At 31.1% G+C, this 14008-nt stretch overlaps 1 protein-coding gene across 1 annotated transcript in view; it reads left to right on the top strand.

Annotated features, from left to right (window-relative positions):
- Positions 1–12670, top strand: part of SLCO4C1 (solute carrier organic anion transporter family member 4C1) — a 50523-nt gene extending 37853 nt beyond the window's left edge. Inside the window, exons 9-13 of the mRNA XM_039848357.1 lie at positions 3285–3438; positions 7060–7247; positions 8584–8648; positions 10149–10286; positions 12057–12670. Coding sequence (XP_039704291.1) covers positions 3285–3438; positions 7060–7247; positions 8584–8648; positions 10149–10286; positions 12057–12211 — 700 coding nt within the window. The 3' untranslated portion in view covers positions 12212–12670. The remainder of the gene's footprint in view (positions 1–3284; positions 3439–7059; positions 7248–8583; positions 8649–10148; positions 10287–12056) is intronic.
- The last annotated feature ends 1338 nt before the right edge of the window (positions 12671–14008 follow it).

Raw genomic sequence — 14008 nt, 5'->3', positions numbered from 1 at the left:
GTGAGATGGTGCTAGTTTGAGGTGCATATGGGGGTTGGTCATCAAGACATATCAAGAGCTAGGACATAGAGGTAGTGCTTAATGTACATACGTATTCTTAGCGATGGAAAAAAACCAGTGGATATACACACAAACATATGCACAGTGTGTGTGTGTGTGTGTGTATGTGTGTGTGTGTGTGTGTGTGTAAGTAAATATAGAGATAGACTTTGATGTCACAAAGGAGGTTCAACATTGTCAGATCGTTTTCTTCCCCTGTGGCCCCAAATTCTTAATTTTAGCTCTGTACACTGCATTTTAAAATGTCCAGATCATGCACAGCTTAGTCAAAATAGTCTCATCCAAGAAACATATCTGTATATAAGAAAATATATATGAAAGAACAGACCAAGAAGTTCAAGAAATACCATATTAGTGAGTAGAGAAAGAAGAGGTTGTGAAGATGTAGGGTTGCTAGTGGAGGGGTTGTGAAGATGTAGGGTTGCTACATGGAGTCTTTGCCCTTTGCCCTGCAAGCACTGGTGGGTTAACAAGCTTTCATGGCTGTGAATGATGAATCGGGATTTTTGATAAGTTCATTTAAAGCTCTATTTAACAGTATATCAAGAAAGCTTAAGATCAATAATACTGATTATTTCAGGGGATATCTTTAATATTCATAATATTTTAAATTAATTCATTATTAAATGTTTAATGGGCAAAACACTAAATTCAATTGAAAAGTGATTGTCTAAGTATATTACTACAAATCTATTAATTACTAAAAATTTTCTATTGTTCTCATATTGCCTTGACACAATCTATGGGATCGTTGGGTCTCTTTTGATAGTGTTTATAATAGTGATTTGTGTCTTACTTTACACTTAGAATATGAAATACCATAGTAAGTACACACAGTATTTTTTCTCTATTCAACCTACAGATGGACTTTCATTGCTTATCTGAATAACTCCTTAAAGAGGCATATCTATCAAGCTATTGCCATAGGTTTAGGAAATCTTTGCTCATTCTAGAGGAGTAATTATAGAATAGTTTGGATTCATATAAGAAATTAACATTTAAATTCTATTTGTGATAAATGTATTTCTCACATATACATATATGTGTGTTTATACACTCGGGTATATATTTTTAAATATTCAAAATTTTTGAAATTTAAAATATTTTATATATTTAAAAATATGTATACATTAAAGCAATTTAATAAACTTTGCAAACACTGGCTATTATTCTAACAAGTTTCTCTTTTACCTCATGAAGTAAAACTGTATAAAATATATAGGCTAAAGTGACCGAAGCTTGATAAGGAATGTATGCTATATTTCTTTGTTTCTACTGTAGTTTGCATCATACTGTTTTAAACTTTCATATTCTTAGTAATCATTTAGTAATAATATGAGAATTATACATTGGAAAATTTAAATTGAAAAATTATTGTGCAGAGGCTGTTTCTAGAGTTGCAGGAGTAGTTTTTCTTTTGTCCTCTTATTTTTTATCTATGTTGTAAACTAGTTGTTGGCAGAGACTGACTGTAATGTTTGCTTTTGTGAATAGAATCATTCTTGATAAAGAAATCTAGCAACAGCCTGTGGAATAGATTAGAAGCAGAAGAGACTCTAGGCAGAGTGAAGAATTTCTTTAAATTTACTCTGTAATCACCTTTTCCTTCACACTCCCTGATTTGCTTCCAATTTGTTTTCTATCTTTAAATCTATTTCTTTCATGAACTTCTGTTCTCCCTTACTTTTTTAAATATTGTCATTTTCCAGCATAGCAATTATTATCTTCTAATACTTACATAAATCACTTCATTTATTGTTTTTGACCCCTAGAGCAAAAAGTTAGTTTAATGGTTAATGGGGATTTTTACCCTTCCTCTTGTTTTTCTTTTCTTCCTTTCTCCTCCCCTCTTCCTTCCTTTCTCAGTCTCTCTCTCTGTGTCTGTCTCTATCTCTATTTCTCTCTCTCTCTTTCTATCTCTAATCTCTTTATTTCTTTTAGATAATTTCCACCACTTTGGGTCTAGCACATAATTGGAGCTTACTATGTATTCATGAAATGAACGGACTCCAAGACCTCTTTACCCTCTTCTCGCTCTACATGGGTTGATCTTATATTCTACTGGTTTTAGCTACATGTATATGTGAATGAATATTAAGATATCTAGCCCCAGGCCAGATTTCCTCACCAAATCTGAGACTCTTAATCTTGATATGTATAAAACCATACCTATCATTTCTTTCCCCAAACTAGTTCTTTTTGTCCACCAAAATACCAAGTTACACACTAGGAGTCACTCTTGACTTTTCCATCCTGTTTCCACCTTTAATCAATCAAACACCAAATCTTACTTATTCTACATTCAAAATATTTCTCAATCTGTTTACTTTAATTAAATGTTCTATTTTACTTCTCCTATACATTATCATAATTTATTGTCTGGGATATTATAATTGGTCTCCCTTCAAATTCATATTCTATATAACTCGTAGGATTATTTCTTTAAAATATGCTTTTGACAGTGTCACTTTCCAGTCTAAAAATACTTTGGTTACCTTTTCAAAATAAGTTAAAGCCCATTGTTTTTCACAAGGTCCTCTAAGCCCTCAGCGATCTGTACCCTGACTCTTCTCTAACTTCATTTCCTACATTCTCTGCTTCAGACATCATTTATATTTCTTCGTATATAAAATGCTATTTATATTTATACTTCTTCATATATAGAGTGCTATTTCTCACCTTTATGTCTTTGTACCAGCTTTTCTGAAGTACCACTCACCTTCCCCATTTACCCAGCAAACTTTTATTCATCCTTTAAAATTCATCTCAGGCTCCTGTCTAAACTGAATGAATGAATAAATAAGGGTTTGTAGAAGTATCTTTGGCAATGTCTAGAGATATTTTGGTTGTCACAACTCAGGGGATGGTACTGGCATCTAGGGGGAGGAGGCCAGGGATACTGCTCAATATCCAGTAATCCACAGAACCAGCTCCCCAAAAAGTCATTTGCTATCAAATGAGAAATTCTGTTCTGTTTGTTTACTCTGCTTATTTTTCTTATCACTGACAGACATTATATTATATAACTATTGTTTCTACTGCCTTTCTCTTGCACAAAAAGTTAAGCTCTATGTGAAAAGGCAAGCATTTTATTCGTTTTATTTGTTTGGTAATAATGTGTTGAATGACTGAATAAATGACTAAATGACAAGATATAATAATGCTTCTGAACTGTTCATTAAAAGTTATAGGTCACTTGTCCATGTTTCATTTCTTGTTGACAGAACGGGAGACCTGGGGAACTTGACTACTCCTTGTAATGCCAATTGTAACTGTATGCGATCATATTATTATCCTGTCTGTGGAAGAGATGGAGTCCAATATTTTTCTCCCTGCTTTGCAGGTTGTAAAAATTCTGTTTCACAAAGACAGCCAAAGGTAATTTGTGTCAATATGTTCGTATATTTATGAATGGCATTCTTGATCCCTCTGATGGAGTTATGAGTGCCTATTCTTTCCTTCCTGGCCCACCTCCTCCATTCAGCAGCCAGGCATAAAGTTTCAGTCAAGTAAGATGAATAAACTCTAGAGATCTGCTGCACAACATTGTACCTATAATCAACAATTATGTATTGTACACTTAACATTTGTTAAGAGGGTAGATCTCAAATTCAATGTTCGTTCCTTAATTAAAAAACAAGCAAACTGAAAAAGATTCTTCTTTTATACCTCAGGTGCAATTATTGTTGGAAAATCAACTTGGCAGTTATATACATTTTTGTAATATCACTTCTATTATAGTAGTGAAATATTATTTACCCTCTTACATTGTTTTATTTTTTCTCAAATATACTTCATGCTCCTTGAAGTCAGGTAACTTACTAAGTACAGTGTATATATATAATAGAAACATAAATATTTGTTGTCTTTATTTGATGAACCATGGATTCATTTAAAAGTGTCCAAATCGTTAACTTGTTCTCAAATACAAATTTACTTTTAATTCTGGATTAGATATGATTTCTTTTTAATACAGTTAAATTAAGAGAATCCAATTTTATTATACTATATCTACAGTACAGATTTCAAATTTAAGAACCTTGGGAACAAATTGTTGATGTAAGAACATCCAAACCCACAGAGAATTTTTATAAGAGGTTATTTGAGCCAAACTGATTACATATGCAGGGGAGCAAGATCTCAAATGCTTCAGAAAATAACAGTTTTGCAGCTTCTTTTATGCATTTGAAATTAGGAAGGGAAGATAAGGAAGATTGGGTGAGGGCCGGGAAAGCAGAGTGAGGATTGGATTACAGGATAGTTAACAAGATCATGTGCTCTCTTGAGGGTTTTTAAGGAATATTTCAAAGGTGTGTTAACCTAGATGCATAGAAACAATAGACAGAGCTTGCTTAAGGCAAAGATAAACCTTTTACTAATAAGTTATATGCCTAGGGCATAACCTCACCACATGAGGTTACTTTCCATAGAACCCTCCCCCACCCACAAAGTAATATTCACATTACTAATACTATGATACTGTATGATATGTTATCATTAATAGATAATGTGAAAACTAAAAGGACCTGAGGGAAATATATACTATGATTAAGATACCACAATAAACAAGATGACAAAAGCATATCTGTAATATGGACTAGTGAAATGACATTCCTTTTTCTATATAAAGATAAATTTAAGATTGCTGGAAAAGACTTCTACATAGTTAAGTAGATATAGTTATTTGAAATCTATAAAATTACTTTAGATTTCTTCTAATATGGATGTGCATGTTTGTGTGTGTGGATATACACATTTATATATGTTTTGTGCGTGTATATACATATATACACACACACACATCTTTAGTGATTTTGTGTGTAATAAATACATTAAATATTTATCTCAACAGACTAGATTTAATCTTCCTGCTGGGGGTAAACCAGAATGTGAGAAATAATGTATATTTTTTCTTATTACCTAGCTTATAGATTTTAAAATGACCATATAAGAACATTGAAAAATATGTTAGAAAAAATGTCATAGTAGACTTGGATGATGTATGTGCAGTTTTAATACTTAGAATACAGTTAATTAGATCAGTACTATAAAGTGCGTATGAAAGTTAATAAAATACATCGGGAAGATTGTTACGATTCCAAAACCGAAGGTTATCATACCTTCAAACCAGTGGACATCTGGGATTGCTTTAGTTTCAAAACAGGTTGAGAAAATTAGGTATTTGTGTCTGTTATAAGGAGCATGATGCATATTATAGCATCAGAACTGCCTGGAACGTAACTCATCGATTACTCTGAGAGGTAGATAAGTAGGTAGCATTTTCCTGTATATAAAATGTGATCAATAAGTGCTATTGACTAACTCTAATTAGAAGATTATGACAAGGAGTTAAGTTATTTGAAGGGTTTTACTTGAATAATAACATGCATAGATACAAATACTATCCTGCACAAGGAAACCAAAAATAAACACATAAGTAATAGTAAAAATATAATACCCACAACACACTTAAAATGGTATTGGTTATTTTGATATGGTTAATTTGATATTTATATTTTTTACAAATACTATAATTGTCATTTTAAATAGTACATTGTTTTCTAGAGGTTGTTTAGGAAAAGCAAGTTACATTAATTTACAAATTTTCTATTCATTCTGGCTTTTTTATGTCCATGTAACAACTTTTTTATGTAATGTGGCTTTCTTATTCCATGTAACAACTCAGTTTTTCACAGGATATTTTTATAGAATATTTCAGGTAGGCAGAGTGCATTGATAATAATTTAATAATAAACACCTATGCACATTTGTTCACAGAAATATTGGTTTCGTATTTCACACCAGTGACCTATACTATAAAAACAGATGCTAACAGCTAGCTATATTTAGGCAAATGGATACATTTTTTATGTAAGAGAATAGTAAAGTTTCATCAAGACAGATATTACTGTTCTTAAAAAATTTAAAGGCTACATTACTTTATTATTTAACATATCTGTTTGCTGAGGATAAAATAGTCTGTTTTGGGGATGTCATCCACATATTTGGGTGTCCCGAATTAGTACCAGTGGTCATAGAATACTTTTACCACCCAAAAAAGGTCTCTGGCCTCCAGAACAATAAGAGCACCACTTCCTTTGACTTCTCTGGCTCTGCTCTGACTTTCTTGAGGCCTTAAATATGTAAAGATTTTGGTAAGGATGGAGTTGAGATGTAAAAAGCCCTTAAAAAATAAATATGCCTAACTTTTAAATATGTAATTTTTCATACAAAAGTAATACTTGTGATTTTTTAACATGTTACCTTCTAACATTTTGTATTATTAATTTTTATGTCTACAAATGTGTATATATGTGTATTTATATTAAATAGTTAATATGTTATTTATATATAAAATAGCCTCCTGGGTAATGTAATATCTTCTAGTTTTTGATTGTCATAAATATGTCATCTTAAGAGGGATAAAGTTTGCTTTTGGTAAAGCAATTCAAAAAGTTTAGAAAATTATAGTAAAAAAGCTTAGTTGAAAGCAGCATTTCTCCCCCAAACTCCTGTGACATATTAATTTTACTATAGCACTTATTAAAATTATAGTGTTCTTTTAAACTAGTGTAAATAAAGAGATTGTCACTATGTGTTTTCTTTATATCCTATAATGGAAAAGAAGAAAATTAACAGAAGAAAATTAAAAGAAGAAAACTATTTGAACAATTATGGTCTATTCAGAGCAATCTAGAATGTGCACAATCATGTAATTGTTATCTTTTTGTCAATTTGTTTTACAAATCATGAGTCAATAATAGGTTTCAAGTTGAAGTAATGGACACAAAAGTCAAATACAGATGATTCTACTTTGTAAATATGGCCCCTGTTTTCCCTTGCTTACTTTCTTAGAGTTAATTACTCTTTCTTAGCAGCATTTGTTGTGTATGGATTAAGACTGTGTAAGAGTGCCATGTCTAGAGATCACCTAATTTACAATGATAAAACATGTCTTCAAGATAAGCACTTTTGGTATTTTTATGTCTAATATTCTAGATATATTACAACTGTTCCTGTATTGAAATGAAAACAGAAATACCTACAGCAGCAAGTTTTGGCTTTGAAGCTAAAGCTGGAAAATGTGAAACTCAATGTACAAATCTGCCCATATTTCTTGGCGTTTTCTTTGCTACAATTGTTTTTACCTTTATGGCTGGTACTCCTATAACTGTGTCCATCCTAAGGTATGTATTATATTTTGAAATTTGCCATCCCTAAGGCAACATGTCGAGTGAAAAGAAAATGGAATCAAGGATTCATCTGGGTTTATATTGACCATCGGTTCCAATACCAATTAAGTGCTTACAAGATCATTAGTTCTATGGCATTAGGAAAGCTACTTCATTGAACCCCAGAAGTATGAGGTTTAAATGAACTCATGTATGTGAAAGTATCCTAGCATTGCCCACCTGTTATATGCTTGATGTTAGTTTACTCCTTCATTTATGAGGCTTCAGTTGTAAGCTGGAGATATGTTCATTTGTACTTATATGATGGAAATACAGTGTACTCCATATATATCAGAATCAGAATGACATGCATTCTACCTTATACAGTAGGTGCTGTGATAGTAAACCGTCCTGTGAACAGTGCTTGTAGATAAGAAGCTGGCTGTCACCTGGTTCTTCACAGTGTTTTGTGCTTTTAGTTGCTCTTCCTCTTCCTACACTGCTTTGTAAAAATATTTCCTGTTTGCCTTTCCATAAGCTCATCAGCCTTTACATATTTCTTAACAAACTCTAGCTTTTTTCCTTTTCAGTTTTTGTCCCTTGATACTCACTCACTACATTTTCACATACTTTTTGACAAATGGAAGTTTTAGTGATTCTGTCTAAAAGCATTAAATAGTCTGTTAACATTACTCTGTATGGAAATTTGGGTTATTTTAGAGAATAGGGAATATGCTTTTTAAAAATTCTGAATATTATCTAAGTCATCTTTCAACGGCATATTTGTTTCTAAGGACTAGTTGATCTCTTTTATATCTCATCTAACTTGCTGGTGTGCCAACATCATGTATCATTCATATTTGATAGTTGTTATTTAAGGAATTATTGTTGACTCAAATTGAACTTCAGCAATTGTTTTACATTGTTTCATATTTGTACTCTTATCCCATAGGTATGATTTCTCAAAGTTAGTAAGAGAGTAAAAAATTATTTGCTTGAGACTTAAGTCATGTGACATGTGACTTATGCGACAGTCAAAAATAGATCTCGCTAATAAATATCCTTTCTCTTTTACATTTGTTAAAATTCATACATATTCAGTATATTCATTAAAATTTATTTGTATCTTTTTGGTGGTGTTTGTGGTATTTTAGTTCAGATAACACTTTTCTTCCTTCATGATTCCAGAAAGGTTGAACTGTATATAAGCTGTTACAAGTAATTTGTTTCTTTCATGTGAATAACATTTACTTTAATCTAGAAATGCTAACCTGGTATAAAAATGAATTTGTTCAAAAAGTGAATATACTACACAACCATTTTTGGCCTCATGTGTGTTCAATATCTCCAGGTGTGTTAATCAAAGGCAGCGATCTCTAGCATTGGGAACACAGTTTATGATGCTTCGATTATTAGGTATGCCATTGTTTTTACTTCATTGCTAACTTGGTTGTTTTGTTCATTAGTGATAATGATTTGTTCATTTATAGTATACGCCAAGAAAATAATTAATTTAAATGTAGTGGAAAACTACATAATTATACTTAAAGAAAGCTGTTTTCAAGCCTTTAAAATATACTATTTGTATATCATTTAAGAAAATAATGACTTTACTTTTCACCTACCTGATTGGTTAGCTATACTTTCTAATTCTGTTGTGAATATAACCTTAAAGAGTATATCCTATTTGTTTGAAATATATGATAATCAACACATTTCTAATGGAGCGCAGTAAAATACACACTTTTTTCTATTATATAAAACCTATTACCAAAATAAATTACGATAATGTCTTATTTATAACTTCTGTAATTCCTTTTCTCCCTGCATTTTTCTCCATTTGGGACATAATTATGTTACATTAGCAATGAAAATTAGTAAAGAATTGATGTAAGAAAGAATTTATACCAGAAAGTTGTATAAGATTCCAGATATAGAAAGGATAAGAAGACAGAAACATTATGTCATACACATAATTATGTGTGTATACTTTTACACATAATATTATGTACATAATACTAAGATCATTTTAAAAACCAAAACCAAAAGCAGGAATATTAGAAATCACCTAGACCAACTTTCTCGTTTTTCAGATGAGTAAATTAAGGCCCTGAGAGAAAAAAGGGATTTTCCTATAATTATGCAATTGCTGGTGAAAATGGGAGTAGGAAAATGGTCTCTTTACTCTCAGTCCAGTGCTCTCCTGACTCGATCATGCCACAGGTCAGGAAAGAACAGGCTGAAATCTTTGTCTAAGAATTACAACTTCAAATCATGTATTTAATTTGTAACAGTTGGAAGCTCCTTAGCTATCTGAAAGTTTAGTGCCTCCTGCTTGACTTCATGGAGGGGAGAGTGCGTGTATTTGAGACAGCAGTACTCCTAGGCATGTTAGTATTAGTATGTGTGTGTGTACGTACATGTGTGCATTCTCATGCATGCACATACATGTCATCATATGTCCATATATGTATACGCATGCCCATGTTAGTTTATACATACATGCATACACATATAACACACATATTGTAGTTTAGCAGAGTTATATTGTGCATTGATAATTTATTTTGATTTTTTAAAGTATAAGAGCTAATTTCAAAGACATTCATTATATTAGAAAAGCAGTGAATTAAAATATTTACTTAACTAAATGTTAATGCAATATATACCAGAGATTTGTATTAAAATAATTTTTTGAATTGATTAGAAATACATAATTATGTGTAATTATTTTAGAATGTTTTCTCTGTGTTTCCTTATATCCCTACTACTTGTACATGAACCAATTGGTTTGCAAAAGGACAGATTAATACCTATTCTTATTTATATAAAATATATGTATAACCATGAATATAAAAATCTATAATTATAAACTGTAATCTTTACCCATGTATATTTCACATATAATTCTTCTAGGCTCAATACCTGGACCAATTATTTTTGGCGTCACAATAGACAGCACATGTATTCTCTGGGATATTAACGAATGTGGAATTAAAGGAGCTTGTTGGATTTATGATAATATCAAGATGGCACATATGCTAGTGGCCATAAGTAAGTAGTGACTTCTTGATAATTTTAGAGTAAATTGGTGATGTATCAGAAGAAAAAGAAATCTTAAATGGTTACTTACTTAGGTTTTAAAATGTTCGAGAATTCTTAGATAAAAATATAATATATGTACTTATATAATATGTGATATTCATTGCAATTTTGATCTCATTATTTTGGCACATGTATTAGATAGCTTATTGCTCTTACATGTTTTTAAACCCAGAGTATGCTGTCTGAATTTATAGTGACAGTAATAAAATATCGACCAAAAAAATAAATACATAAATCCAAAAAAACAATGGGAGAGTAAATATTGACTAGATCTGGCAAAATTAATCATCTTACCACTTTTACCTGTTAAAAAAAGCACTTTTTTTCCCCAATGTGTTTTTATGTTTAAAAACTTAATTGGTTGTTTGTATTCTTTGACCAAAAGATATAGGGAATGAATTGTTCTTTTTCCTACTTTGTGATGGACATGAGAATTTTTTTCTCAAAGCACACATACTCTTAAATTTTCCAAAAACATTGTAACAGTAATGCTATATAATTAATCTTTCTATAAATCTAGAAATGCTTAGGTCAATAAGCATTACTGTTTTTCAAATACATGTTTTTGAGTAAAATATTAATAATTAACACAAAGTAGCTACTGCAAAAACTACATCGCAAAGGCCATTTAGCTTATTTGACTGTAATTTACATGCTTGTACTGTGCCAAGGACTAGTTTCTCTTCTTTGGCTGAGCATGAAACAGAGTTTTTTGAAAACAAAAGCTGGTGAAGTGAATCTTAATATTTCATGTTTTAATTAATATTTAAAAGTAAATTTGGTTGAGTATTGTATGTGATATATTTCCATAGAGGCTTTCCCTTAAGAACTCCAAAGCTTAGGGGGTCAAATATGGGGTGACAGAAAGAAATCTAACTATGGGAGGTGAACACACAGCATAAATGTATATATATATGTCTTACTGTTAAAGTGTACAGCTGAAACCTTTGGATTTCGTTAACCAATGTCACCATAAAAAAAATTATTAAAAAAACTAAAATAAAATTTAAAATAAATAAATAGAGAAAAGAAAAAAGAAATTGTTTTCACCAAAGCCAGGTGGCAGTGCCACTATTATATAGCCCTATCATTCTGAGTTGGTGGCCCATTGCTTCTGCACTGCTGTCTACCTGCACAGGACTTTCTTCTTGTGATTATTGGGACTATTATGCTGTTATTTTAACAGTCACCATTATTATAATTTAACATTTTTTTTATATCCTAAGGAAAAAAATCTCCAAAGCTTTTTTATTTTTAGAATTATTTTCTATCATGAACATGAAGATTCTATACCTTTATTTCAGGTTCAAGGATATTATAAGCTGTTTTCCTTTGTCATTGACTTTTGATTGCTTGCAATTAGATATGGTGTTGTGTAAATGAAGTTAGAAATAGAACATGGATTTATTCCATTCTATAAAACATTTATTTTATAAGAATATACATTCATAACCAAGAATAGAATAATTATTGTACATTTTTATTGCTTAGAAAAAAACAAAGGCTAGTTCATTGAAATGTATATAGATTTTTTTTATTGAAGAATATCATCTTTCTCTCTAAAGTTTTAAAAATTTAAAACACTTAAGTGTAATGCCTACGTTCTCCTTCTCTTTAAACTAGTAAATTTCTATTTGTGAAAAATTTCTCCATGAGAATTAATTTTTATAATAATTTGTAAGGCCCAGATACATGATTCATTCTTCTTTTTATATTTAGGTGTTGCTTGTAAAATTGTCACCATTTTCTTCAATGGGCTTGCAGTATTTTTGTATAAACCGCCACCATTAGACACAGATGTGTCATTTCAAAATCCGAATGCAGTTGGGACTGCTGTTTCAGTAGAATGTGACCCCCACCAAAGCAGGAAATGAAAGGTGAAATAGAAAAAGAAGAAATCATTTTACAGGTGGAAAATTGGCCTCCATTTGTAAGAATGCACATTGCCATTGCAGCATTATCTACCCAATATGGACAATCATTTTAAAATTGATATTTTATAATTAAGTGTATTTTCTGTATATGTATGGACTCTTATTGATTTTTGTTTAAATGTAAGATATAGACCTGTGCCTTCAAACCCACCAGAAGCCTCTTAAAACATACACACACATATTTCCCATTGTCTAGATACAAAATACCCAACTAATAAACTAAACTAGAAGAAAAAAGCCAATGATTAGTTAACTTTACATTTTAAAAACAAAGTGTTGTTTCCATCCCTCTAACAACTTGTTTTATTTTAATTATCATTTCAGTAGTTGGGGCTTATTTAGAAAATTTATAGTGTAAAATTAAACTAATCAAATTTATGTAATGATTTTCAAAGACTTATTATTGAAAGCCCACGAATTTAAAACCAGCTAAATAATATTTATTTTTAAAATTACATATACTAATCTGTCCTTTATCACAGAAAGTTACCCAACTATTAAAGTATATAGTGAATTCAGAAATATTATCATTATATACACACATTTTCACTTTAACTCAAGAATTCCAGGAGGTAATTTGTTGTATCGTTGATTTTTAACATTTTCCTCTAATGAATCTGTAATAGTGTTATTCAATTACATGTCTTCTGGAGGAAAGTATCAGCTTCAATAAAGAAAATAACCAATTAGACACAAAAGGTTTCTTTTTTTTTTCCTCCAATGGCTTAGGTGCAGTTTATTGTTTTTCTTTGAAAAAATTTCTTAATGAACTATTTATTGATCAATGTTTAGATACTCAGTACTTTAATTTCATTGTAAAAACTGATTACCTAGTACATTACTTATAGCACCTGAAATAGTGCTTTGCTTATAGAAGGTATGTATTATTGTTGTTTGTTTAAAACACACTCTACTCTTTAACTGATCCATTTATTTGAAAGGTAAAGTATTTCATGTATCTGATAATGTTATAACATTCCATTTATTCAGGTCAGACTTCAGCCAACTTTGTCTACTCAGCATACAGAGGAAATAGATCAGTGAACATCAACAAAAATAACTTATACCTGGTCAGGAATTTTACTGATAAGAAAAGTGTTGATGTTCATACTCATCTGAAATTTTTGTAAAATAAGGTTACCAATTCAATCAGATTTCTAATTAGCTTTCCCTGAAATTACTTTCTTATAAGCACTGTGATCAGAATAACAAACTGAGTGTAATGGCCTGAAATCCAGGATCAGAAGCACTAGTAATTCACAGAGTTTAAAAGATTTCATGGTAATCTGTGGCCAAAGATGAGTCAAGAAACTAGTAGCATTTATAAATTGAAATGCAATAAGGAATGAATTAGAGTTAGGCAACCAAGCATACTCTAATACTTTGAGTATTAGAGAATTAGAGGAGCAATGGGGTCAGGAATGAGAGAGAGAGACCTACTTAAACCAAGAACGTATAAACCCCAGTTGTTGAACCCAGCTGGGTAGTCAAAAACTCAAGTATTTGGGAAGCAGGAAATTCATAGCAACCAAAGAGACAGTGCAGGGTAGGCAGGGGAACAAACACGTGATACTTGGATTCAGAATCATTCTCCTCACCCAACAAACACATTTTAAATGCTGCTTCCTTTTGGAGCCAAGGCTAAAGGAGAGTTTAGGTTTTCTGTGTCCTATACGCAGAAATGTGGAATTGAAAATTTTTCTGGATGTGAAATAATGTTAAATCCTGAGGAACTCA

This window comes from Pteropus medius, unplaced genomic scaffold (assembly GCF_902729225.1).
Source record: "Pteropus medius unplaced genomic scaffold, Ma_sr-lr_union100, whole genome shotgun sequence".
NCBI classification, from domain to species: Eukaryota; Metazoa; Chordata; class Mammalia; order Chiroptera; family Pteropodidae; genus Pteropus; species Pteropus medius.
Note: the sequence above shows the minus strand (reverse complement) of the source record. Positions and strands in the feature narration are given on the sequence as shown.